This window comes from Salmo salar, chromosome 03 (assembly GCF_965601325.2).
Source record: "Salmo salar chromosome 03, fSalSal1, whole genome shotgun sequence".
NCBI lineage: Eukaryota > Metazoa > Chordata > Actinopteri > Salmoniformes > Salmonidae > Salmo > Salmo salar.
This window is the reverse complement of record NC_138293.1, coordinates 21447882-21473047: the sequence shown is the minus strand read 5'-3', so window position 1 is coordinate 21473047 and position 25166 is coordinate 21447882. Positions and strand designations below refer to the sequence as shown.

The following is a 25166-nucleotide window of genomic DNA, read 5'->3' as shown; positions in this document are numbered from 1 at the left end:
TGATTGAGGAAATAAATAATACACCATAACCAGGGCCCACAGTTTTTCGAGTTTTTCAAGTCACATGAGTTACAACCACGGCCTCTTTGTTATCCCTTATTTAAACTGGACTTCCCTATTGCTTTCAACACATACACAATCGGTGCAGTGTGAATAATTATTTATTATTTATAAGATCTCATAAAATTCATATCAATCATAGATATATAATTCAAGAAATAAAACATACATTCAGTGGGATAAAACATCAGCTAAAACACTTGCATCCTTCGTTTACATAGTTTTCTATTATCATACAGTAATATTGCACATTACAGTCACTGAACTATTGGACATCAGCCTAAAGCTAAAGGAATGTGGGCTTTTGAATATATAGTACACATTAGCAGTAATACACAAATATGTAACTTGTGTACATTGATTCATACACTAGGTGAACTGTGCAAAGAACCTACAGTAAGACTGAAAGAGATCTCAGAAGGCATACAGGTGAGTCATAAGCCACAGTAACAACAGGATTTAAACCAACAGTCATATAGAAGAAGTAGAATACTTCATTGATCAAGTTTCCATACAGTCCACAAAAACCCAAGCTTTTTTTGTTTAACCCAAGTACTTTCAAATACACTGTGTCCATTGTAGGAAGGAAAGTGTCTGCCTATGAGAAGAATATTACACAATCAATGGTCTTGATGCATGGAGGTCAGGTCACTGGCCATAGACAACGTTACGAAGGGAAGATGAAAACATAAAAGAACGAGCAGTCAGTCTTGGCGTTGGTGCTCTTTAAATATGTAACATATGCAATTAATAAAAAATAAGAATGACTAGCATTGTTCCCCGATAAATCAAATCTCTCTGCTTGGTACAGCGATAATTCAAGTGAAACTTGAAATTCTAAAAAAGTTAAATAAGGAGTGACAACTGGGGGAGATCCTAATATGGATGCCGTACTATACACTCCACACAAGATATGGCAGACAATAACATGGTAGTGGTAGCTAGTACTGGTTTCTGTGACTACATACTTCCATGTTATGCTCAGTCTGTCCTTCGTCACTCTCTAGCTCTCTCTGAACTCCTTGATGCTCTTGGCCTGGTTACCGTCGGGCTTCATCATATCGTTCTTCTTCTTGCCGTCAAAGTTGCCACACAGGCCGCCCACCCTCCTCTTGTAGGTGTGGGGCAGGATGATCTCTACAGAAAGTAAGCACATGGATATCAGTTTACTGCAATACATAAAGCAGTTTACTGCATATCATAAAGCAGTTTACTGCATATCATAAAGCAGTTTACTGTATATCATAAAGCAGTTTACTGTATAGTATAAAGCAGTTTATATCATAAAGCAGTTTACCGCATGTCATAAAGCAGTTTACTATATATCAAAAGCAGTTTACTGCATATCAGAAAGCAGTTGACCGCATATCATAAAGCAGTTTACATCATAAAGCAGTTTACTGTATATCATAAAGCAGTTTAATGTATATCATAAAGCAGTTTACTGTATGTCATAAAGCAGTTTACTGTATGTCATAAAGCAGTTTACTGCATATCATAAAGCAGTTTACTGTATATCATAAAGCAGTTTACTGTATGTCATAAAGCAGTTTACTGCATATCATAAAGCAGTTTACTGCATATCATAAGGCAATTTACCGTATACCATAAAGCAGTTTACTGCATATCATAAAGCATACATTGCACATCTATAGCATATCGTAAACATTACACAGATGTGTTTGGATTGATATGTTGTCTTGTTAACACATTTTCACCAAGATATGAAAAAAGGTGTCAATGATGCCGATAATATTATGATTATATTCTTTGTACACAGATAAAGCCATATTGTGTGGTCTGTACAGCTGTCTTGCTGTCCTATCATTAGAGCGACTACTGAGATACCACTTATTTAAACTCTCCTTTGGCTGTACTATAACAGTGGTGTTACCTGCTCTGCTGTCTCCATCAAACTCCACGGAGAGGCCGAAGTCTGTCTTCAGGTAGATACGAGAGGAACGCTCCAGAATCCTCAGACCACCTGCTGGTGAGACAGGGGCATGGGTGCTCCTACCGTCCAGCTAGAGAGAGGGAGAGAAAGAGAAAGAGAACAAGCGAAGAAGTGAAAATATTATATATGACTAGTCCTGCATTCCTCTGAAGTTCAGAGTGTACTACAACCCTGTCATGAACCATTTATTTGATACTGCACAGATAAGGCTCAACCAGTGCCGAGCGACTGCCCTTTTGCCCTCCTATGAAAAAGTGCCCTTGCAGATTGTGGATTTTTGGAATTACTTTTGAATTTTATTTTGAGTCTCTTGATTTTTTGTTAAAATTTTAAATGTAACGAATTGCACATCAATCTAGATAATTTCTTAAACTCTTGAATCTCAGAATATTATACCCCTCCCTGCCTTCCCGCCCCAGATTGCACTCGTCTGACTTGCATGCAGTGGCTACCGGCTGCAGGCACCAGACGGGGAGACGTGAATACTGGTAGGAGGCTACTTTAGAGTTGGATCTGTTTCCCACTGTTAGGGACAAAGAATGGGGCAATCTGACTGCTTGTTAGTAAGAGGCAGATGTCAGCAACGGAACAAACTTAAATTAAATCAAGTCAAATATAGTTTTTGTTTGCCTTTTTTATTTTGAGCACCTGCCCTCCCAATGGGCTGTGCATGGTTTTGCCACACGCGCTCACACATCTCATGTGTATTTACTGTTTTCTATACTATTGTACGGTATCTCATTCACTTAATAATGCTGACATATCTGGCATTACTCATCTCATATGTATATACTGATTTTGCTATACAATTCTACTGTGTCCTAGTCCGTTCCGCTCTGACATCGCTCGTCCATACTGTATGTATATAGTCTTAATTCATTTCTACTGAGATTTGTGTGTATTGGGTATACTGTATGTTGTGTAATTTGTTAGATATTACCTGTTAGATAGTACTGCACTGTCAGAGCTAGAAGCACAAGCATTTCACTACACCCGCAATAACATCTGCTAATCATGTGTATGTGACCAATACAATTTGATTTGTAACAATTCTAACACCTAGACAGAGATAATGTTTTAGAGAGATGTTCAATATGACATGGGGCAACTGATTACAAAATGCTGAGAATGAAAAACCCTAGAAAGACCGCTATAAATAATGTATAAAGAGAAGTACAGGCTATGAATTGCTTTATACTGTACTTGCCATTTTACGTAACGTATATGTCCAGAATACTTACAACAAGTTTCCTGTTGTTTCTGAACTCCACTGTGTGGTTATAGACTCTGATCTTCAGTCCTCTGAGTCGCAGACGGTTGTCGTTCTCTTTGCTGTGATCATGGCTGTCTTCATTGCTGTCCCTTTCCTTGCTGTCTTTATGCTTGTCATCCTCGTCATTGCTGTCACCATGACTACTGTCACCATGCCTACTGTCACCATGACTGTCAACACCATCCTGGTTGACGATCTCAATGATGGCCTCGATGTAGACGTCTGGCTGGTTCTTGGACAGGCCTGTGGTCTGGACCAGAATGTAGGAGTTTCTGCCCTCAAAGTCGTGCTTCATGTTGTCAAAAGTTCTGTACTCTGGCTCTCCATTGATAGAGCACTCGCTGAAGTCTGGAAGGCAACAGTAGGGACATCATCATCATTAGTGCATCATTAGTGCGTAGGCATAGCCGCGGGAATTAGGGGTGCTGAGGGTGCTGCAGCACCCCCTAAAAATGACAATTAAAATAATTTAATATATTAATATATAACTTCTTTAAAAAAAAAATTAAATCCCAGAAATAGTGCAATGGGCCTGGAGTAAGATATAGCCGTCTGTAGCATGGGAAAACATTTTTCCAGCCCATTGAACCAGTCAAGTGTGGCCTATACCTGTTGACTTGCAGAAATACTGTCCGGCTTCATTCTGAAAACAGACGGTATCCTCATCACACCCATTTTCATCATCGCAGTCAATCTCCCCCACACCATCGTCTTCATCACACTCACACTTTTGATGGCAGTGCTCAGTGTACCAGTTCTCTTTAAACTGAAATACATCATTAAAGAAATTACACTGCACTTGTTACACATATAACTAGGTAGCTACATCTAAAAACAGAATTTTGTGCTGGGTTACTCACGTTATGACTGTTGCCATTGCTGCCCACACAGCCACACTGCTGGATGGGCACACACACCCTCTGTTTGAGAACAAAGCCGTCGTCACATACACAACCCTGTACACAGGGCTCGTCAGCACGGCAGTCGGGCGGGCCGTGGAGGTGCTTACAGGTGGGCTGGCAGGCGGAGATGCAGGAGATGTAATGGCTGTTCTTCAGGCAAGATGGCGCTAGAGAGAAAATAACAAATACGATGTTGAGTGTAAAGAATATGTATCACACTGACTGTGAGTACAGAGATTACATTTCCCTTGTACTTAGTGTTTTTCCATTTGGAAAAGACAGATTGTATAAAACTTGTTTTAAAGGAGGGGTATGTGATGAATGAAGATTGTAACTTGTGTTATCGAAGGACACAAAGACTTACTTGGTCTTGCTGTGGTGGGTGGTCGTGGTCTTTCAGTTGTTGGTCTTGGTGGTCGTGGTCTTTCAGTTGTTGGTCTAGGTGGTCGTAGTCTTTCAGTTGTTGGTCTAGGTGGTCTTCGTCTTTCATTTGTTGGTCTAGGTGGTTGTGGTCTTTCAGTTGTTGGTCTTGGTGTTTCTGGTCTTTCAGTTGTTGGTCTTGGTGTTTCTGGTCTTTCAGTTGTTGGTCTTGGTGTTTCTGGTCTATCAGTTGTTGGTCTTGGTGTTTCTGGTCTTTCAGTTGTTGGTCTTGGTGTTTCTGGTCTTGCAGTTGTTGGTCGTGGTGTTTCTGGTCTTGCAGTTGTTGGTCTTGGTGTTTCTGGTCTATCAGTTGTTGGTCTTGGTGTTTCTGGTCTTTCAGTTGTTGGTCGTGGTGTTTCTGGTCTTGCAGTTGTTGGTCTTGGTGTTTCTGGTCTATCAGTTGTTGGTCTTGGTGTTTCTGGTCTTTCAGTTGTTGGTCTTGGTGTTTCTGGTCTTGCAGTTGTTGGTCTTGGTGTTTCTGGTCCTTCAGTTGTTGGTCTTGGTGTTTCTGGTCTTGCAGTTGTTGTTCTTGGTGTTTCTGGTCTTGCAGTTGTTGGTCTTGGTGTTTCTGGTCTTTCAGTTGTTGGTCTTGGTGTTTCTGGTCTTGCAGTTGTTGGTCTTGGTGTTTCTGGTCTTTCAGTTCTTGGTCTTGGTGTTTCTGGTCTTTCAGTTGTTGGTCTTGGTGTTTCTGGTCTATCAGTTGTTGGTCTTGGTGTTTCTGGTCTATCCGTTGTTGGTCTTGGTGTTTCTGGTCTTTCAGTTGTTGGTCTTGGTGTTTCTGGTCTTTCAGTTGTTGGTCTGGGTGGTCGTGGTCTTTCAGTTGTTGGTCTAGGTGGTCGTGGTTTTTCAGTTGTTGGTCTTGGTGTTTCTGGTCTTGCAGTTGTTGGTCTTGGTGTTTCTGGTCTATCAGTTGTTGGTCTAGGTGGTCGTGGTCTTTCAGTTGTTGATCTAGGTGGTCGTGGTCTTTCAGTTGTTGGTCTAGGTGGTCGTGGTCCTTCAGTTGTTGGTCTTGGTGTTTCTGGTCCTTCAGTTGTTGGTCTTGGTGTTTCTGGTCTATCAGTTGTTGGTCTTGGTGTTTCTGGTCTATCAGTTGTTGGTCTTGGTGTTTCTGGTCTTGCAGTTGTTGGTCTTGGTGTTTCTGGTCTATCAGTTGTTGGTCTTGGTGTTTCTGGTCTTTCAGTTGTTGGTCTTGGTGTTTCTGGTCTATCAGTTGTTGGTCTTGGTGTTTCTGGTCTTGCAGTTGTTGGTCTTGGTGTTTCTGGTCTATCAGTTGTTGGTCTTGGTGTTTCTGGTCTATCAGTTGTTGGTCTTGGTGTTTCTGGTCTATCAGTTGTTGGTCTTGGTGTTTCTGGTCTATCAGTTGTTGGTCTTGGTGTTTCTGGTCTATCAGTTGTTGGTCTTGGTGTTTCTGGTCTATCAGTTGTTGGTCTTGGTGTTTCTGGTCTATCAGTTGTTGGTCTAGGTGGTCGTGGTCCTTCAGTTGTTGGTCTTGGTGTTTCTGGTCTATCAGTTGTTGGTCTTGGTGTTTCTGGTCTATCAGTTGTTGGTCTTGGTGTTTCTGGTCTATCAGTTGTTGGTCTTGGTGTTTCTGGTCTATCAGTTGTTGGTCTTGGTGTTTCTGGTCTATCAGTTGTTGGTCTAGGTGGTCGTGGTCCTTCAGTTGTTGGTCTTGGTGTTTCTGGTCTATCAGTTGTTGGTCTTGGTGTTTCTGGTCTATCAGTTGTTGGTCTTGGTGTTTCTGGTCTATCAGTTGTTGGTCTTGGTGTTTCTGGTCTATCAGTTGTTGGTCTTGGTGTTTCTGGTCTATCAGTTGTTGGTCTTGGTGTTTCTGGTCTTTCAGTTGTTGGTCTTGGTGTTTCTGGTCTATCAGTTGTTGGTCTTGGTGTTTCTGGTCTATCAGTTGTTGGTCTTGGTGTTTCTGGTCTATCAGTTGTTGGTCTTGGTGTTTCTGGTCTTTCAGTTGTTGGTCTTGGTGTTTCTGGTCTATCAGTTGTTGGTCTTGGTGTTTCTGGTCTATCCGTTGTTGGTCTAGGTGGTCGTGGTCTTTCAGTTGTTGGTCTTGGTGTTTCTGGTCTATCAGTTGTTGGTCTAGGTGGTCGTGGTCTTTCAGTTGTTGGTCTTGGTGTTTCTGGTCTTTCAGTTGTTGGTCTTGGTGTTTCTGGTCTATCAGTTGTTGGTCTTGGTGTTTCTGGTCTATCAGTTGTTGGTCTTGGTGTTTCTGGTCTATCAGTTGTTGGTGGTTGTGGCCTAGTTGTTGTGGGTGGTTCAGGTCTTGTAGCAATTGGAGCTGGTGCAGTGGTGGACTTGTCCACTGGAGGGAGTACAGGTTTCTCTGTTGGTGTTGGTGGCTTAATCAAGTCTAGAAGATAAAATAATATCCAAATTATGACAATGACCCCAAACATGGTTGTGTTTTTGACCAATATGAACTATAGAGGGAGTGACCCTTACCTGCACAACGTCCACGATGCAGAGATACATCATCTATAGTCACGTCGGACTGATCAGTGGTGCCTCTGTGGCCCTCAAAGATGATCTGAGATCAAAGTAATAGCCAAGGGGAAAAATTCATAATAGCAAATTGATATATAACAAACAGGTAAAGTAAACACATTTTGTCAAAAGGACCTCTGGATGAACGGTAGTACACAAGTCCGAGCTAGTCTTTAAATTACAACATACAGGGTGGAAAAGGCCAGGGGCTACACCAAGACCAAGGTCACATCACTACCTGGAAAGGTCCAGTGGTCATCAGATCCACCTGAGCCCGTTGCCATGAGTCTCCCTGGTTGTTCCTCTTCCCCCACACCCCATCCACGTAGCGGCCCTGGAGCAGGTAGACATGCAGACCCATGGTCTCGGCCGAGCCAGACATGTGGTACCAGAACTGCAGACACTGAGGACCAGGGTCAGAACACTCAGAGCTAAGGAGGCGAGCCATGTCTCCGCTAGACACACTGTTGGCCTCGATGTACAAGTAGTGACCAAATGGACCTGCAGATTATAGGTGAGAGTAGATTAGATAAGATTAGAGCTGGGGTCACAGGGCCTCCTGAGTGGCGCAGCATTCTAAGGCACTGCATCACAGTGCTTCTAGGCGTCAATACAGACCCGGGTTCGATCCCGGGTGTTAACAAGCGCGGTTAGGCGGGTCATGTTTCAGAGGACCATTGACTCAACCTTTGCCTCACGAGCCCGTTGGGGAGTTGCAGCAATAAGACAAGATTGAAAAAGGGGAAAAAAAGAGATGGGGTCACATGAAATTCCTTTAGATTTTATTAGGGGTTATAACAGCAATGGGAAAGGTCAGAGTGTTTATGTAAGGGTGTAGGTCTAACGATATAGCAATTGCAGTTAATTGAGCAAAAAGAATAGTTGAGGGTAAGTCTTTCAATCCAATTTGGACTTTCAAGTCCGTTGTTTGAGTTTCTGAATTTTTCCACCATTACAATGCATTAAAAAGCATTACAATGCCCAACAATAAGCATATTGGTGCACATTCAGGCGGTAGCCCCGACCGGGACTGAAACCTGCGTCCAGTGACTGTCAAGCCAAACACATTCTACGAACACCTACTTCCTTTTGTGTGGTCAGCTGATGGCCCAGTCATGACAGTGGGGGTGGAGCCACTGTGCCTTGTCCAATCAAAAACGTCTGTCATCAGCTGGGTAAAACCGCAAAGGTCCTGCTCGAAAGCGCAATCAAGGTTGCAGACTGAACATTGGGAACATTTGTAAATGTCAACATGAGTCTGAAATTGTAACATATTATTCTGAAATATCTTTCCATAACAAAATGTGTCTATAGATGTTATGTACCTGGGTGTGGGGCAACTCCTCCATCAACTGAGGAAGGAACTGAAGCTCCACTTATAGCACCAATCGAAGACCCTGCCAGAGGAAGCAAAGGAATGGCATTGGTCATAAAGGGTGAACGTTTTCTTATCTGACATTCAGGGATTAGATAAAGCATGTGTCCCTATGATAATTAAAAGCTCACCTGAGCATGATTCATAGTGGATGGAGACGTCATCAAATGCCACATCAGACCGAGGGTCAGAGCCTCGTATTCCCTCCATAATGATCTGAAACAGAGACCTTTTGTGTTGGATGAAAAACAATCTCCCCTCTTTTTATAAAATCACAATCTTTTCACACTAGTTAACCCTCTAAAACCTCTGTGACCTTCTCCTACCTTGAATGACCCATCGATTATAATATCCACTTCTGCCGGATACCATGTGGAGCCCTGGTTGTTGGCTTTGGACCACAGTTTTTTGTTTCTGTTGTGCTGGTCAAGCTGGTAGACATTGAGAGCCATGGCTGTGGCCTGTCCGTACATGTGGTACCAGAAGCGCAGGCAGTATCGGCCTGGCCCGTTTTGGCACTTAGGGCTCATCATACGGGCAGAGTCTCCGTGGTAAACACCGTCACCCTCAATGTACATGTAGGAGCCACCTGACCAACAAACACACACAGACACTCTTTAACATCACGACTCACAGCATATTAGTTCTGAAATGGCTTGCTTCCATGGTGTCTATGGTATCTTCTATGTAGACAGGTATTTATATATCACTATCTGTACAAGTCGAAAGGCTACAACCATGTATTGACGCATTCATTGAATAATGTGCAATCTCAGAAACAGTGACTGATGCACATTTGAACATTGAGATTGGATCTGGGTGTGTAAGATATTTTTTTGTCACAACCATGTAACCTCTCACCTCCTGTGGTATGGTCCTGGGTTGGCCCTGTGAGGTCAGATGGGGTTGGGCCTCTCAGTCTCCTCCAATCAAAACTGTCCTGAATAATTTGCTCCCACCCACACTCGCTGTTGTCAAAGTTGCAGTCTAGAGGACAAACTGTAGGAGGCAGAACCATAGAAAAAACTGTCATCAAATTAACCAGCAGGTATAAAAGGCATGGAAATGCTGCCATTGATCAATTTGATACAAAAATAATGTGGTCAAGGTTCTTACGTTCCTTGTCAGGTGTAGTAACTGGTGGTATTGTGGGAGGGCCAGGTAGACTATCTACAATGATAAGACAGACAGCAAGGTTTTTCACAGGAACACATTGGACAAGCCTCAGGTTCAGGTGGATGTGAGGGAGGGCAATGTAAGAGAAGTAGGGCGGAGGGGAGGAGGAAAAAAAGGGCAGGAATTAGGGATGAAAGAGGGGAAGGAAAAGAAGAATGGAGTAAGGAATGAAGGATCCAAGCTCAAGACTACAGCAAAAAGCTAAGTGTACAATGATGGATGGGGTGAGCAAACTCCATACAATCATGGTACGGCGTTCATATTAGGATAGCCTCACCGTAGTAGTGGGTCCATAACCAAATACAAATTAGATTAAAACCTAAAGATTGCCTCTAAACCCAATCCATCATCATCATCATTACGAAAACAACACCATCAAAAAACACTCACCACAGGCGGTGTCATTCCACCAGGGAGGCAGGGTCACATTGGCCACTTCGCAGGTGGTCACATAGGACCTCAGGGAGTCACATGTCACATGCATGTTCCCGCCGGAGGCACAGTGGTCGGACATACAGCTGTCGATGTAGGGTGTGGGGTGGACGAAGGGGTGGCAGGGCTTGAAGGCTTCGCTCAGCAGTTTGGAACACTCCCGGTAGCCCTGTTCGTCCAAATGGGAGTCACATGGTTGGGGGGCAGGGGGGGAGGCAACACATCTAGGGTAGAAGGGAAAGGAGAGGAGATCAGTGGTGGACTGGATTTGTTCATAGAATAGTGTTGATGACACAACAACGGATCCGCATTTCAGATTATGCACCGGATATGGTCAAACCGAATGACCTTTGTACGTTACCGTTATGGTTTAAAACAATTAACCCACTCACCGATCGTCTTCTGAACTATTCACTCTCCAGCTGTTGGCGAACGTGACCACGTTAGTCTCGGGTTTGGTGCCGTTAGGGGTCAGGAAGTCATCCCCCTGGTCGTCGGAGTAGGTACCACAAAGGCCGCACATCTTACCCTTGTAGCGCTCGTCCAGCTGCAGGAAAAGCCTGCTCTGGTCGTCCAGCAGCATCCGGAGGCCAAAAGTCGTCTCCATGACAGTGTACTGCTTCTTCTTGTACAGCTTCACCTCGCCGTATGTGCCGTTTACTGTAACAGGAAGATGCTGCCAAACATGGTTCACCTACAGTGGAGAGTAGGGAAGGGTAGAGTAGAGTAAGGTAGAGTGGAGCCAAGTAAAATAGATGACAGTAGAACTGAATTAAATGGAATTGTTGTTGGAGTAATGTACAGTACCAGTCAAAAGTTTGGACACACCTACTCATTCAAGGGTTTTTCTTTATTTTTACTATTTTCTACATTGTAGAAAAATAGTGAAGACATCAAAACTATGAAATAACACATATGGAATCATGTAGTAACCCAAAAAGTGTTAAACAAATCAAAATATATTTTATATTTTATATTCTTCAAAGTAGCCACCATTTGCCTTGATGACAGCTTTGCACACTCTTGCCATTCTCTCAACCAGCTTCATGAGGTAGTCATCTGGAACGCATTTCAATTAACAGGTTGTCACGTCCTGGCCAGTATAAGGGTTAATTGTTATTGTAGTTTGGTCAGGACGTGGCAGAGGGTATTTGTTTTATGTGGTCCGGGGTGGTGTTTTGGTAAAAGGGTGTTTGATTTAGTATTTCCGGGTTTTTGGTTTATGGTCTATGTTTATGTATTTCTATGTGTAGTCTAGTAAGTGTGTTTCTATGTAGAGTTAATTGGGGTGGACTTCCAATTGAAGGCAGCTGTGTGGTGTTGCCTTTGATTGGAAGTCCTATATTAGTTGGGTGTGTTTGTCTGTGTGTTTGTGGGAGATTGTTCTGTGTTTAGCTGTGTGCCTTGCCAGACTGTTATTTTGTCGTTCATCGTTTTGTTATTTTTGTATACGTGTTTGTTTGGTTTTTCCTTCTTTTCCCGTAAATAAAGAGGATGAGTATACACATACCTGCTGCGTTTTGGTCCGCCATTTGTAACGACGAGTGTGACAGAATCTCCCACCAACACAGGACCAAGCAGCAGAAGAAAAGGGACTTCGAGTTGGACTGGCGGGAGATATGGACCTGGGAGGAAGTTCTGGACGGGGCTGGACCTTGGCACCAGGCTGGGGATTATCGCCGCCCGCAGTGGGAAATTGAGGCAGCCAAGGCAGAGAGGCGGAGGTACGAGGCCTTGGACGCGCTGAGGGAGAAGCACGAGAGGCACCCCGAAGATTTTTTTTTGGGGGGGCACACGGGTAGTTTGGCTAGGCCTAGGAAGAGCCGGAAGCCAGCTACCCGTGGTTATATGGAGGAGCGTATGAGGTGGAGAGCGCCATGTTTCGCTGAGGAGCGCACTCTCACACCCATACGCACGCACAGTCCGGTGCGCGTTATTCCAGCCCCTCACAGGTGCCGTGCTAGAGCGGGCATCCAGCCTGGTAGGAGGATGCCTGCGCAGTGCATCTGGTCGCCGGTACGCCTCCGAGGACCAGGCTACCCAACTCCCGCTCTACGCACGGCTACCATCAGGCCCCTGCACAACCCAGTCCGCCCTGTACAAGCACCCCGCTCGTGCAGGGCTACTAGTTCCATCCATCCAGGACGTGTTGTGCAGGAGGTAAGATCAAGACCGCCTGTGCGCCTCCATAGCCCTGGGCATCCAGCTCCTGTCTCTCGTGCGGACCCGGAAGTGCGTCAACCCAGTCCGACTCGTCCTGTTCCCGCTCCCCGCACTAGCCTGGAGGTGCGTGTTCCCAATCTGGTACGCCCAGTACCAGCACCACGCACCAGGTTTCAAGTGCGTAAACCCAGCCTCGCCAGTCAACAGTCACCAGAGCTGCCCGCCAGTCAACAGTCACCAGAGCTGCCCGCCAGTCAACAGTCACCAGAGCTGCCCGCCAGTCAACAGTCACCAGAGCTGCCCGCCAGTCAACAGTCACCAGAGCTGCCCGCCAGTCAACAGTCACCAGAGCTGCCCGCCAGTCAACAGTCACCAGACTGCCCCGAACCGCCGGAGTGGCCGGACTGCCCCGAACCGCCGGAGTGGCCGGACTGCCCCGAACCGCCGGAGTGGCCGGACTGCCCCGAACCGCCGGAGTGGCCGGACTGCCCCAAACCGCCGGAGTGGCCGGACTGCCCCGAACCGCCGGAGTGGCCGGACTGCCCCGAACCGCCGGAGTGGCCGGACTGCCCCGAACCGCCGGAGTGGCCGGACTGCCCCGAGCCGCCGGACTGGCCGGACTGCCCCGAGCCGCCGGACTGGCCGGACTGCCCCGAGCCGCCGGACTGGCCGGACTGCCCCGAGCCGCCGGACTGGCCGGACTGCCCCGAGCCGCCGGACTGGCCGGACTGCCCCGAGCCGCCAGACAGCCCCGAGCCGCCAGACTGCCCAGACTGCCCCGAGCCGCCAGACTGCCCAGACTGCCCCGAGCCGCCAGACTGCCCAGACTGCCCCGAGCCGCCAGACTGCCCAGACTGTCCCGAGCCGCCAGACTGCCCATACTGTCCCGAGCCGCCAGACTGCCCAGTCTGTCCCGAGCTGCCAGACTGCCCCGACTGCCCCGAGCTGCCAGAGTGGCCCGACTGCCTGGAACGGCCAGAACCGGAGCCACCTCCTGATATAGGTGGGTTGGGGAGGGGGGGGGGTATAGCACAGTGCCGTCGTTGACGGCAGCCACCGTCAAGACCGCCTGTGCGCCTCCATAGCCCTGGGTTTCCAGCTCCTGTCTCTTCCCTCCCTTTTAGTAGAGGGGAATTTTTGTTTTGTTGTTTGGGGTTGTTTTTATTTTTTTTATTTTTTTTAAAGGTTAGCACCTTTAAGGGGGGGGTACTGTCACGTCCTGGCCAGTATAAGGGTTAATTGTTATTGTAGTTTGGTCAGGATGTGGCAGAGGGTATTTGTTTTATGTGGTCCGGGGTGGTGTTTTGGTAAAAGGGTGTTTGATTTAGTATTTCCGGGTTTTTGGTTTATGGTCTATGTTTATGTATTTCTATGTGTAGTCTAGTAAGTGTGTTTCTGTGTAGAGTTAATTGGGGTGGACTTCCAATTGAAGGCAGCTGTGTGGTGTTGCCTTTGATTGGAAGTCCTATATTAGTTAGGTGTGTTTGTCTGTGTGTTTGTGGGAGATTGTTCTGTGTTTAGCTGTGTGCCTTGCCAGACTGTTATTTTGTCGTTCATCGTTTTGTTATTTTTGTATATGTGTTTGTTTGGTTTTTCCTTCTTTTCCCGTAAATAAAGAGGATGAGTATACACATACCTGCTGCGTTTTGGTCCGCTATTTCTAACGACGAGCGTGACACAGGTGTGCCTTGTTAAAAGTTAATGAATGCGTTTGGGACAATCAGTTGTGTTGTGACAAGGTAGGGGTGTTATACAGAAGATAGCCCTATTTGGTAAAAGACCAAGTCCATATTATGGCAAGAACAGCTCAAATATGGCAAGAACAGCTCATCATTACTTCAAGACACGAAGGTCATTCAATCCATAACATTTCAAGAACTTTGAAAGTTTCTTCAAGTGCAGTCGCAAAAACGATCAAATGCTATGATGAAACTGGCTGTCATGAGGACCGCCACAGGAAAGGAAGACCCAGAGTTACCTCTGCTGCAGAGGATAAGTTCATTAGAGTTACCAGCCTCAGAAATTGCAGCCCAAACAAATGCTTCACAGAGTTCAAGTAACAGACATATCTCAACATCAACTGTTCAGAGGGGACTGCGTGAATCAGGCCTTCATGGTTGAATTGCTGCAAAGAAACCACTAACAAGCGACACCAATAACAAGAAGAGACTTGCTTGGACCAAGAAACACGAGCAAAGGACTTCAGACCGGTGGAAATCTGTCCTTTGGTCTGTTGAGTCTAAATTTGCTGTTTTTGGTTCCAACAGCCGTGTCTTTGTGAGATGCAGAGTAGGTGAACCGATGATCTCTGCATGTGTGGTTCCCACCGTGAAGCATGGAGGAGGTGTGATGGTGTGGGGGTGCTTTACTGGTGACACTGTCAGTGATTTATTTAGAATTCAAGGCACACTTAACCAGCATGGCTACCACAGCATTGTGCAGCAATTTGCCATCCCATCTGGTTTGAGCTTAGTGGGACTATCATTTGTTTTCAACAGGACAATGACCCAACACACCTCCAGGCTGTGTAATGGCTATTTGACCAAGAATCAGATGACCTGGCCTCCACAATCACCCGACTTCAACCCAATTGAGATGGTTTGGGATGAGTTGTACCGCAGAGTGAAGGAAAAGCAGCCAACAAGTGTTTAGCATATGTGGGGACGCCTTCAAGACTGTTGGAAAAGCATTCCAGGTGAATCTGGTTGAGAGAATGCCAAGAGTGTGTTATATATGGGGGATACAATCTTCCCAGGATGCAGAGTCATTAGACCATTTATTTTGGTAGCTCGTTTTTGGTCACAGGTCCAGGAATGTCTGAAGTATTGCAACATTTACCTAGAGCTAACGCTACAGATAGCAATACTGGGTGATTTGAAAAGTCATAGTCAATCGATCAATAATATAATCATTATTTTAGCAAAAATGTTTATCTTTAATTTACAATCTGTAGAAACTATGAGAATAGAAAGGTTCAGTACTTTTGTGAAGCATCACAGCACAGTTGAAAAATATATGGCAAATATAAATCCAATATGGATGGTGTTTTAAGAGATATATGGGAGGGGCTGAATGGAGCTGATGGGTGGGACTAATAACAACAAGATAATACATGTAAAACATTCGGGGTCTGTAAAATGTATATAGGTTCAGAACTTTTGTGAAATAGCACAGTTACAAATATATGGCAAATAGAAATCAAACTGGATGGACATCAGAAATAGAGGAAGGCCAGGACTAAAAACAAAGAAAATATAACTACTGTAAAATAGATTGTGTCTATAAAATGTGTATAGTATGAATAAGCTGGAAGTAGAAGCCTAAGTGTTATTGTTTATTAGTTTACTCCAATTGGTAGATTTTGCGTGGAACAACAAAGGAAGGTATATTCTTAAAAAAGTGAGTATATGTATATATGTATATATGTATGTGTGTATGTGTATGTATGTGTATATGTATGAATGTTTATACACCTGAAGTGGGAAGTTTACATTTCACTTAGGTTGGAGTCATTAAAACTCGTTTTTCAACCACTCCACAAATTTCTTGTTAAAAAACTATGGTTTTGGAAAGTCGGTTAGGACATCTACTTTGTGCATGACATAAGTAATTTTTCCAACAGTTGTTTACAGACATATTATTTCACATATAATTCATTGTATCACAATTCCAGTGGGTTAGAAGTTAACATACACTAAGTTGACTGTGCCTTTAAACAGCTTGGAAAATTCCAGAAAATGATGTCATGGCTTTAGAAGCTTCTGATAGGCTAATTAAAATTATTTGAGTCAATTGGAGGTACCTGTGGATGTATTTCAAGGCCTACCTTCAAACTCAGTGCCTCTTTGCTTGACATCATGGGGAAATCAAAAGAAATCAGCCAAGACCTCAGAAAGAAAATTGTAGACCTCCAAAAGTCTGGTTCATCGTTGGGAGCAATTTCCAAACGCCGGAAGCTACCACGTTCATCTGTACAAACAATAGTATGCAAGTATAAACACCATGGGACCACGCCGCTGTCATATTGCTTCAGGAAGGAGACGCGTTCTGTTTCCTAGAGACGAACGTACTTTGGTGCGAAAAGTGCAAATCAATCCCAGAACAACAGCAAAGGACCTTGTGAAGATGCCGGAGGAAACAGGTACAAAAGTATTTATATCCACAGTAAAACGAGTCCTATATCGACATAACCTGAAAGGCCGCTCAGAAAGGAAGATGCCACTGCTCCAAACCCACCATAAAAAAGCCAGACTACAGTTTGCAACTGCACATGGGGACAAAGAGCGTACTTTTTGAAGAAACGTCCTCTGGTCTGATGAAACAAAAATGTTAAATGTTTGGCCATAATGACCATCGTTACATTTGGAGGAAAAAGGGGGAGGATTGCAAGCTGAAGAACACCATCCCAACCGTGAAGCATTGGGGTGGCAGCATCATGTTATGGGGGTGCTTTGCTGCAGGAGGGACTGGTGCACTTCACAAAATAGATGGCATCATGAGGCAAGAAAATTATGTGGATATATTGAAGCAACATCTCAAGACATCAGTCAAGAAGTTAAAGCTTGGTCGCAAATGGGTCTTCCAAATGGACAATGACCCCTAGTGTACTTCCAAAGTTGTGGCCAAATGGCTTCAGGACAACAAAGTCAAGGTATTGGAGTGGCCATCACAAAGCCCTGACCTCAAGCCTATAAAAAATTTGTGGGCAGAACTGAAAAAGCATATGCGAGCAATGAGGCCTACAACCTGACTCAGTTACACCAGCTCTGTCAGGAGGAATGGGCCAAAATTCACCTAACTTATTGTGGGAAGCTTGTGGAAGGCTACCCAAAACGTTTGACCCAAGTTAAACAATTTAAAGGCAAAAATAAATATATACAGTTGACGTTGGAAGTTTACATACACCTTAGCCAAATACATTTAAAATCAGTTTTCACAATTCCTGACATTTAATCCTGGTAAATATTCCCTGTCTTAGGTCAGTTGGGATCACCACTTTATTTTAAGAATGTGAAATGTCAGAATAATAGCAGAGAGAATGATTTATTTCAGCTTTTATTTCTTTCATCACATTCCCAGTAGGTCAGAAGTTTACATACACTCAATTAGTGTTTGGTAGCATTGCCTTTAAATTGTTTAACTTGGGTCAAACTTTTTTTAAGGTCAGGGCTTTGTGATGGCCACTCCAATACCTTGACTTTGTTGTCCTTAAGCCATTTTGCGACAACTTTGGAAGTATGCTTGGGGTCATTGTCCATTTGGAAGACCCATTTGCGACCAAGCTATAACTTCCTGACTGATGTCTTGAGATGTTTCTTCAATATATCCACATAATTTTCTTGCCTCATGATGCCATCTATTTTGTGAAGTGCATGAGTCCCTCCTGCAGCAAAGCATCCCCACAACATGATGCTGCCTCCCCCATGCTTCACGGTTGGGATGGTGTTCTTCAGCTTGCAAGCGTCCCCCTTTTTCCTCCAAACATAACGATGGTCATTACGGCCAAACAGTTCTATTTTTGTTCCATCAGATCAGAGGACATTTCTCCAAAAAGTATGATCTTTCTCCCCATGTGCTGTTGCAAACCATAGTCCGGCTTTTTTATGCCGGTTTTGGAGCAGTGGCTTCTTCCTTTCTGAGCGGCCTTTCAGGTTATGTCGATATAGGACTCATTTACAGTGGATATAGATACTTTTGTACCTGTTTCCTCCAGCATCTTCACAAGGTCCTTTGCTGTTGTTCTGGGATTGATTTGCACTTTTCGCACCAAAGTACGTTCATCTCTAGGAGACAGAACGCGTCTCCTTCCTGAGCGGTATGACGGCTGCGTGGTCCCATGGTGTTTATAATTGCGTACTATTGTTTGTACAGATGAACGTGGTACCTTCAGGCGTTTGGAAATTGCTCCCAAGGATGAACCAGACTTTTGGAGGTCTACAATTTCTTTCTGAAGTCTTGGCTGATTTATTTTGATTTTCCCATGATGTCAAGCAAACAGGCACTGAGCTTGAAAGTAGGCCTTGAAATATATCCACAGGTACACCTCCAATTGACTCAAATAATGTCAATTAGCTTATCAGAAGCTTCTAAAGCCATGACATCATTTTATGTTATTTTCCAAGCTGTTTAAAAGGCACAGTCAACTTGGTGTATGTAAACTTCTGACCCACTGGAATTGTGATTCAGTGAATTATAAGTGAAATAATCTGTCTGTAAACAAATGTTGAAAAAACTACTTGTGTCATGCACAAAGTAGATGTCCTAACCGACTTTCCAAAACTATAGTTTGTTAACAAGAAATGTGTGGAGTGGTTGAAAAACGAGTTTTAATGACTCCAACCTAAGTCTATGTAAACTTCTGATTTCAACTGTATATATATATGTGTGTGTGTGTGTGTGTGTGTGTATGTGTATATATATAGATTTACCCCCAAAATATATGGGTGATTGGAAATGATGCAGACAATCACATTGATGGACGCAACAGTCTATCTGCAATATTAAAGCTGATCCACCCGCTAAAAATATATATTTATATACAATTATAAATAATAAGAAAAAAAGAGTGTGCAAAGCTGTCATCAAGACAAAGGGTGGCTACATTAAAGAATCTTGTTTAACACTATTTTGGTTTCTACATGATTCCATATGTGTTATTTCATAGTTTTGATGTCTTCACTATTTTTCTACAATGTAGAAAATAGTAAAAATAATGAAAAGCCCTTGAATGAGTAGGTGTGTCCAAACTTTTGACTAGTACTGTATGTCTCCACCATATCACAGGACAAATTGTAGACACTAAAGTACACTGAATTGTCACAAATACAAATGAAGACATATAATGGATAGGCATAGTTAGATTCTGTACTACTAGTCTACATAAAGTTTATTTGACCTGTCATGCCAAAACAATACAGAACAGTGGGGAGGGCTTAGTGGGAATCCAGTGGGTCAGCAATGCATGCTAATGTTATCACAACAAGTAAAGAAAGATTATTCAGAATTTTGTAGTTTTCATGCTTACTGTGGCACTGTAGTTTTGCATCTTCACATGCAGATCGCTTGTCTCCAGAACCACTGCGCCCAGCTTGGCACTGCTCTCGTTTTTGGGGTTCCAGTTCTGGCCCGTCACTGAGAACTGGACGGGTGTGTATCCGCCGCAAGTCTTGGCCAAGGTATAGCTGCAGCCCCCCTGGAAGGTGTATGCCTTGCCGTCGAAGGTGATGTAGTGGGGGTCTCCGTAGACGTGGCATGTGGCCGGGTTGGAGAGGAAGCAACCGTTGACCCCCTCCTTGACCTTGCACACCTCGTCGGACGCGCAGGAGGAAGCAGCACACTGGAGTCTGTCCTCACCCATACACTGGCACACACGATCACACTCACCTTCCATGAACGTCTCTCCTCTCTAGAAAAGGGTGAAGAAAAGAGATTGATGAACACCAACATTCTCTGTGTGTGTGTTGTGTGTGCTTCTGTCTGTCCGTCCGTCCGTCCGTCCGTCCGTCCGTCCGTCCGTCTGTCTGTTTGTCTGTCTGTGTGCGTGTTAACATTCCCTACTTCATAGTGTTCTCCCTTCATCCAGCAGCCGCAGTCCTCTGCAGGTACACAACTTCCCCCGCTGAGCTTGAAGCCTGGGTCACACACACATCTCTCCTCACACCTCCCACATGCCCCTGGATTATCCATGCTGGAGCAGACCTCAGGGCAGCCCTTAGCACAGACATTGTAGTGGCTGTTCGCACCACACTTCAGGGCTGGGGGAGGAAGAGAGAGAGAGATGAGACAAAAATCTGGTCATGGTGTAAAAGAGGGCTATCATCATTCTCATCACCACCACCAACATCATCATCATCATCATCATCATCATCATCATCGTCATCGTCATCAAGTTCTCTCCAACTTCACCAGTTAATAAGAGCAAACTGTTTACTACAACAGGAAGGTTAAAAGAGGAAACCATAAAACAACTTACGACACATAGTCGAGTTCCTCCAGGCTGGTACGAGCACCCCGGCCTTGAGACACATATCAGAGTAAGACTGCAGGGCTTCACACAGCACCTCTAGGTCACCATCCGCTCCACACATCCCCGCCACACAGCTCCGGAAGTAGCTCTCTGCTCCCAGAACAGACTGGCAGCCAGAGAAAGGCCCCTGCCTGGAGACCAGGGACCCACAGTATGGCTCGCTGGCGTACTGCGCCTCCTCAGTTGGTTGACAGTCAAGGGGGACGACGGTCAAGTCACAGGCCTCGCTCTGCCAGTTCTGGCCCAATGTGGCAGAGTCTTCAGCCTCGGAACTGCCAGGTGTGCGGTAATCATCGTCTCTCAGGTGGTTGAAGTTCCCACACATGCCACAGACTTTACCGGAGTACGATACGGGAACGGTGATATGGACAGCACCGGCGTCGTCGTAGGATACAAAAAGGTTGAAGTTTGTCTCCACAACGATGGAAGCGGCGTTGCCTTGGATGTTGACAGTGCCACCATTGAGGCTCAGAGGGAGTTTCCTCCAAATGCCGTTGACCTGAAAACATGATACAGATTAGTGTGCTTGAAAGACTTTGGTCTTTCTTTGCCGTTCGCACATCTATTGTAGTATGTAGTAAATATTTACTGGATCAAGGTGTTCAATACTTTGGAATAGGGGACAAAATACTAATGCCCTAATGGCTAATAAAACTTTGAAAAACCTGATAAGGTTTCATATTATTGTACATTATTGTGTAACAGAACTTTGAACTCATCTGAACTTAGTTGTATTGTAAATACTTTTTAAGATATCAGTTCATGGAAACAGCAGATACAGTGAGCTCCAAAAGAATAGGGACAGTGGCAAATGTTTTATTGTTTTGGCTCTGTACTTCAGCAGTTTGGATTTGCAATAATATAATGATTATGAGGGTATTTCATCAATATCGGATTAACTGTTTAGAAATTACAGCACTTTTTGTACATAGTCCCCATATTTTAGGGGACCAAAAGTATTGGGACAAATTCACTTATATGTATTTTAAAGTAGTAAAAAGTGAAGTATTTGGTCCTATACTCATAGCACACAATGACTACATCAAGTTTGTGACTGTACACATTTGTTGGATGCATTTGCTGTTTGTTTTGATTGTGTTTCAGATGATTTTGTATGTTTCTAAACATTTCTACATTGTGGATGCTACCATGATTACGGATAATCCTGAATGAATCATGAATAATGATGATTGAGAAAGTTACAGAGGGTCAGTGGCATTGTCTGCATAAATGGCTGCATATTTGCATTTCACAGGAGAGAAACACACCATATCTGTGGCAATCTCAATGAAGAGATGTTCCCCCAGAAGTCTTGGGGTCACTGACACCAGGAGACGTGTGATGACTGATGAAAATGTGAATTGACTAAATGAATGTTACTGTGCGAATTACATTTTCGTGTTTGATTTGTTTCAAGAGCTCATAAAGAGCTGCACATTTGGTTATGTCTAACTGCATTGTATGTTTTCTGGTTGATGCATTTTTAAAGTGACAGATTGAAATTGTTTGTTGGGTTGATTGGTTATCAGGCACATTCCTGTTGTCTGGTCAGAACATTCCAATTCAGTTGATTAGATTAGAATCTGGGTGTGTTGTTCCTGCCTTTTGTTTTCACTAACAAAGAGCTCAGAAATGTTAATTCAGGTTGGGGATGCGTTCCCACTTGAATTTGGTTAAAAGGGCAGTGAATTCGTTCATACTTTGAGAACTTGCTACCAAGCTCCTGTGTGTATCAGACACATATCGTTTTTTCTCTTATAGGTTATTCTGAACTGGAGACACGTGTAACAACTTTAAGTCTTCACCTATCGGCGATAGTTACTTACTCTGCGTTATTCTCTAATGTATCATGTATTTCATGTACACTGTAATTGTTTGATTGTCAATTATTTTGTGACTAATACATTCTAATTGTTGAATTGAGTAAATGCATTCCTCGTTTTACAGAGTAATTCTTTGATTGACTATAAGCCTATAATGCAATAGGTCTATTGATAGTGGTTATATACACTAAACACATATCACATGCTTGGGTACCACCTTGACATCCCTGATCTGCTGGCCTCAATAACTTAATGCTAGAACACTGATTGCCAGGATTAGCTATTTGCATCTAGTCTTAATAATTGCATAACGGTGCAAGGTAGACATTATAGTCATACTGAGTCGGTGATCCAATGATTCGCTATCTTGCTAGGTCCTCCAGAGACCCATAGGGCCTGTTGCATTCATTCACATCATATTGGACTCAGATTGATGACTTTAGTTTAGTATTATTAAACATCATTTGTACTTTATGGTTGGATCATTTTTATACATCTACATAATGGTGACCCCTCATCCTCAGTCGATGGGGATTTCCACCAACCTCCAACCCTGTTATTGTAATGGTGAGAGGGTTAGCATGTCTTGGGGGTATGATATTTGTGCGTCTGTAACTTTCTCACTCATCATTATTCACAATTCATTCAGGATTATCCGTAATCATGGTAGAATCCACATTAATGTAGAAGTGTTTAGAAACATATTATGTTTTTATTTACAATAAAAGTGACTCCAAAATGACACAACACATTATTTACCATTCATTTCTATTTGGCACAAAATCATCTGAAACCCAACCAAAACAAACAGCAAATGCATCCAACAAATTTGTAGTCACAAGCTTGATGTAGTCATTGTGTGCTATAAATATGGGACCAAATACTTCACTTTTTACTACTTTAATACACATAGAAGTGAATTTGTCCGAATACTTGTGTTCCCCTAAAATGGGGGACTATGTACAACAAGATGAAAATACCCTCAAATTAAAGCTAACAGTCTGCACTTTAACCTCATAGTCATTGTATAATTTCAAATCCAAAGTGATGGAGTACAGGGCCAAAACAACAACAAAACATGTTACTGTCCCAATACTTTTGGAGCTCACTGTATATCTACGTTTAGACCCAGTGACTTAGTTTAGCACTATTATGCAGTGACTCAATTACAAATAGCACAACTAAAGTCAGGATATTTTATATTATTTAACATTAACGTGGTCAGTTGGAATTTGCAAGACTAAAATCACACGTGAAAGTGATTAGAACCAATAAACCATTATAACCCATTTTATAATAACAACCTACACGGTACTCACCATGACCCGGTGGTTTTGTCTCTTGTGCAGGGAGACCCTGAGGTTCTCCACTTCCACCTTGACCTGCTGAACAGCAGACACGGAGGAGTTCCCTCTCAGCTCATTCTCCACCTCCACACTGAAGTGGGACAGGGGTGTCTCAGAGGGCGAGCACACCTGGGTCAGGACGTAGGTACAGGGTCCCACGAAGCGGAAGTTGGCCCCGTCAAAGGTGCTGTAGTGGGGGTTGCTGTGGACAGTGCAGGTCCCTGAGAGAGAGAGAGAGAGAGAGAGAGAGAGAGAGAGAGAGAGAGAGAGAGAGAGAGAGAGAGAGAGAGAGAGAGAGAGAGAGAGAGAGAGAGAGAGAGAGAGAGAGAGAGAGAGAGAGAGAGAGAGAAGAAAGAAAATGTATAATGTTTAATACACTATTCTGTGTTTTGGCTTTTAATAAAGGTGTTTTTCTCCAAAGTTACTGTAGCAAGAAAATGGTGGTGTGGATGACACTGGAATTAAGGACGTGAACTGCACACAAGTGTAGCCTATAAGCCAGACTGATGAATAGGTTGCTAGTTCTACTGACAAATCCCATTTCTCCTTTAGCAATCATTGTGTTGTTTGAAAAAAAAACCCAGCAAAACAATGCTAAGCATTATTTGTTTTTAAAACTATTTCGCACCTGCATCTGTCCTGGTAACTGATGAGCTGTCACCTTCAATGCTGAAGGAAGAAAAACAACATCAGGATCAAATCAAAACATTGGAAGAGAAATGGATATCAAAGTAAAACACTTTGTTTGCCTGTCAATACATCAACATCATAACCTCGATGTCATGGTGCTATCAGAGAACAAGTTGCAAACAAAAGTTCAGCATTTGTATTATTAATAATAATGTGGACATAATAAGGACTTAGACAGTAATCATAGGAGTGAAAGACTGAGATGCAGCCAGAGAGAGAGAGAGAGAGGGGAGGGAAGAGGGGGCAGAAAAGAGAGAGAGGGACACAAACACATAGAGCCCCAGTGTCCGATACCTATGCCAAGGCAGATGGATGGATGGATGGATGGATGGATGGATGGAGGGAGGGAGGAGGGAGGGAGGGAGGGAGGGAGGGAGGGAGGGAGGGAGGGAGGGAGTGTGTTGGAGAAGAAGGGAAAGTGATAGAGAGAGAGTAACTAAAAGTATGTTAGATGCTAGACATTAGACCAAGAGATACAGTATGATAGTGAGACCCACCTTGCGTTGGTTCCTGCCTGCAGCAGGCAGAGGAGGGCTGCTGTAGCCACCAACCCAGTGTTGGTGCCTCCTAGCATGGCTGTTCTCCTTGCTATGGTCCCTTATGGAGGCTAGAGATAAAACACTCTTTGCACTCTTTGTACAGAGAGAGTGGAAAGTACTGAGTCTCAGAGTGTTGTCAGGTCTCACTCTGATTCTGACTGGGGAGAGGAGAGCAGGCAGGCTTTTATAAAGGGGAAGCACACACCTGATAAGGTAAAACCCAGAGCAGTGGGCGGGTAAAGTATAAAATGGGGGTGGTCAGGTGTATGGCGTCAGACATTGAATTGACGAATTGATTGAGAAACAGTTACTATAAAGGGTGTCAGTCCCCAGGTCAGGGATTTAGTATAGGATCAAAGCTATGGCATGGCTAGTAGACTACGCCACGCTGATTAGAGATTGATGATAATCAAAAGATGCTGTTCTATTATGCTTTTTTTCACTTCTTAGGAGCTTGGACCATATAAAAATCACAAGGAAAAAGTGAGGACAAT

General features: G+C 43.9%; 1 protein-coding gene across 1 annotated transcript; it reads right to left on the bottom strand.

The window, feature by feature from the left end:
- Window positions 1-143: 143 nt before the first annotated feature.
- Window positions 144-24936, bottom strand: LOC106599527 (uncharacterized). Its single transcript, XM_082973345.1, has 22 exons — window positions 24631-24936; window positions 24072-24112; window positions 23417-23664; window positions 20221-20773; window positions 19806-20002; window positions 19273-19653; window positions 10478-10779; window positions 10044-10309; window positions 9594-9647; window positions 9339-9476; window positions 8804-9066; window positions 8609-8693; window positions 8428-8499; window positions 8186-8323; window positions 7341-7603; window positions 7061-7145; window positions 4554-6968; window positions 4148-4356; window positions 3897-4053; window positions 3256-3635; window positions 1955-2084; window positions 144-1197 (listed from the first exon to the last, which is right to left on the bottom strand). Exons 1-22 carry the CDS (start codon window positions 24705-24707, stop codon window positions 1064-1066), a joined length of 6588 nt encoding a protein of 2195 aa, XP_082829471.1. The 5' UTR covers window positions 24708-24936; the 3' UTR covers window positions 144-1063.
- Between the last annotated feature and the right edge of the window lie 230 nt (window positions 24937-25166).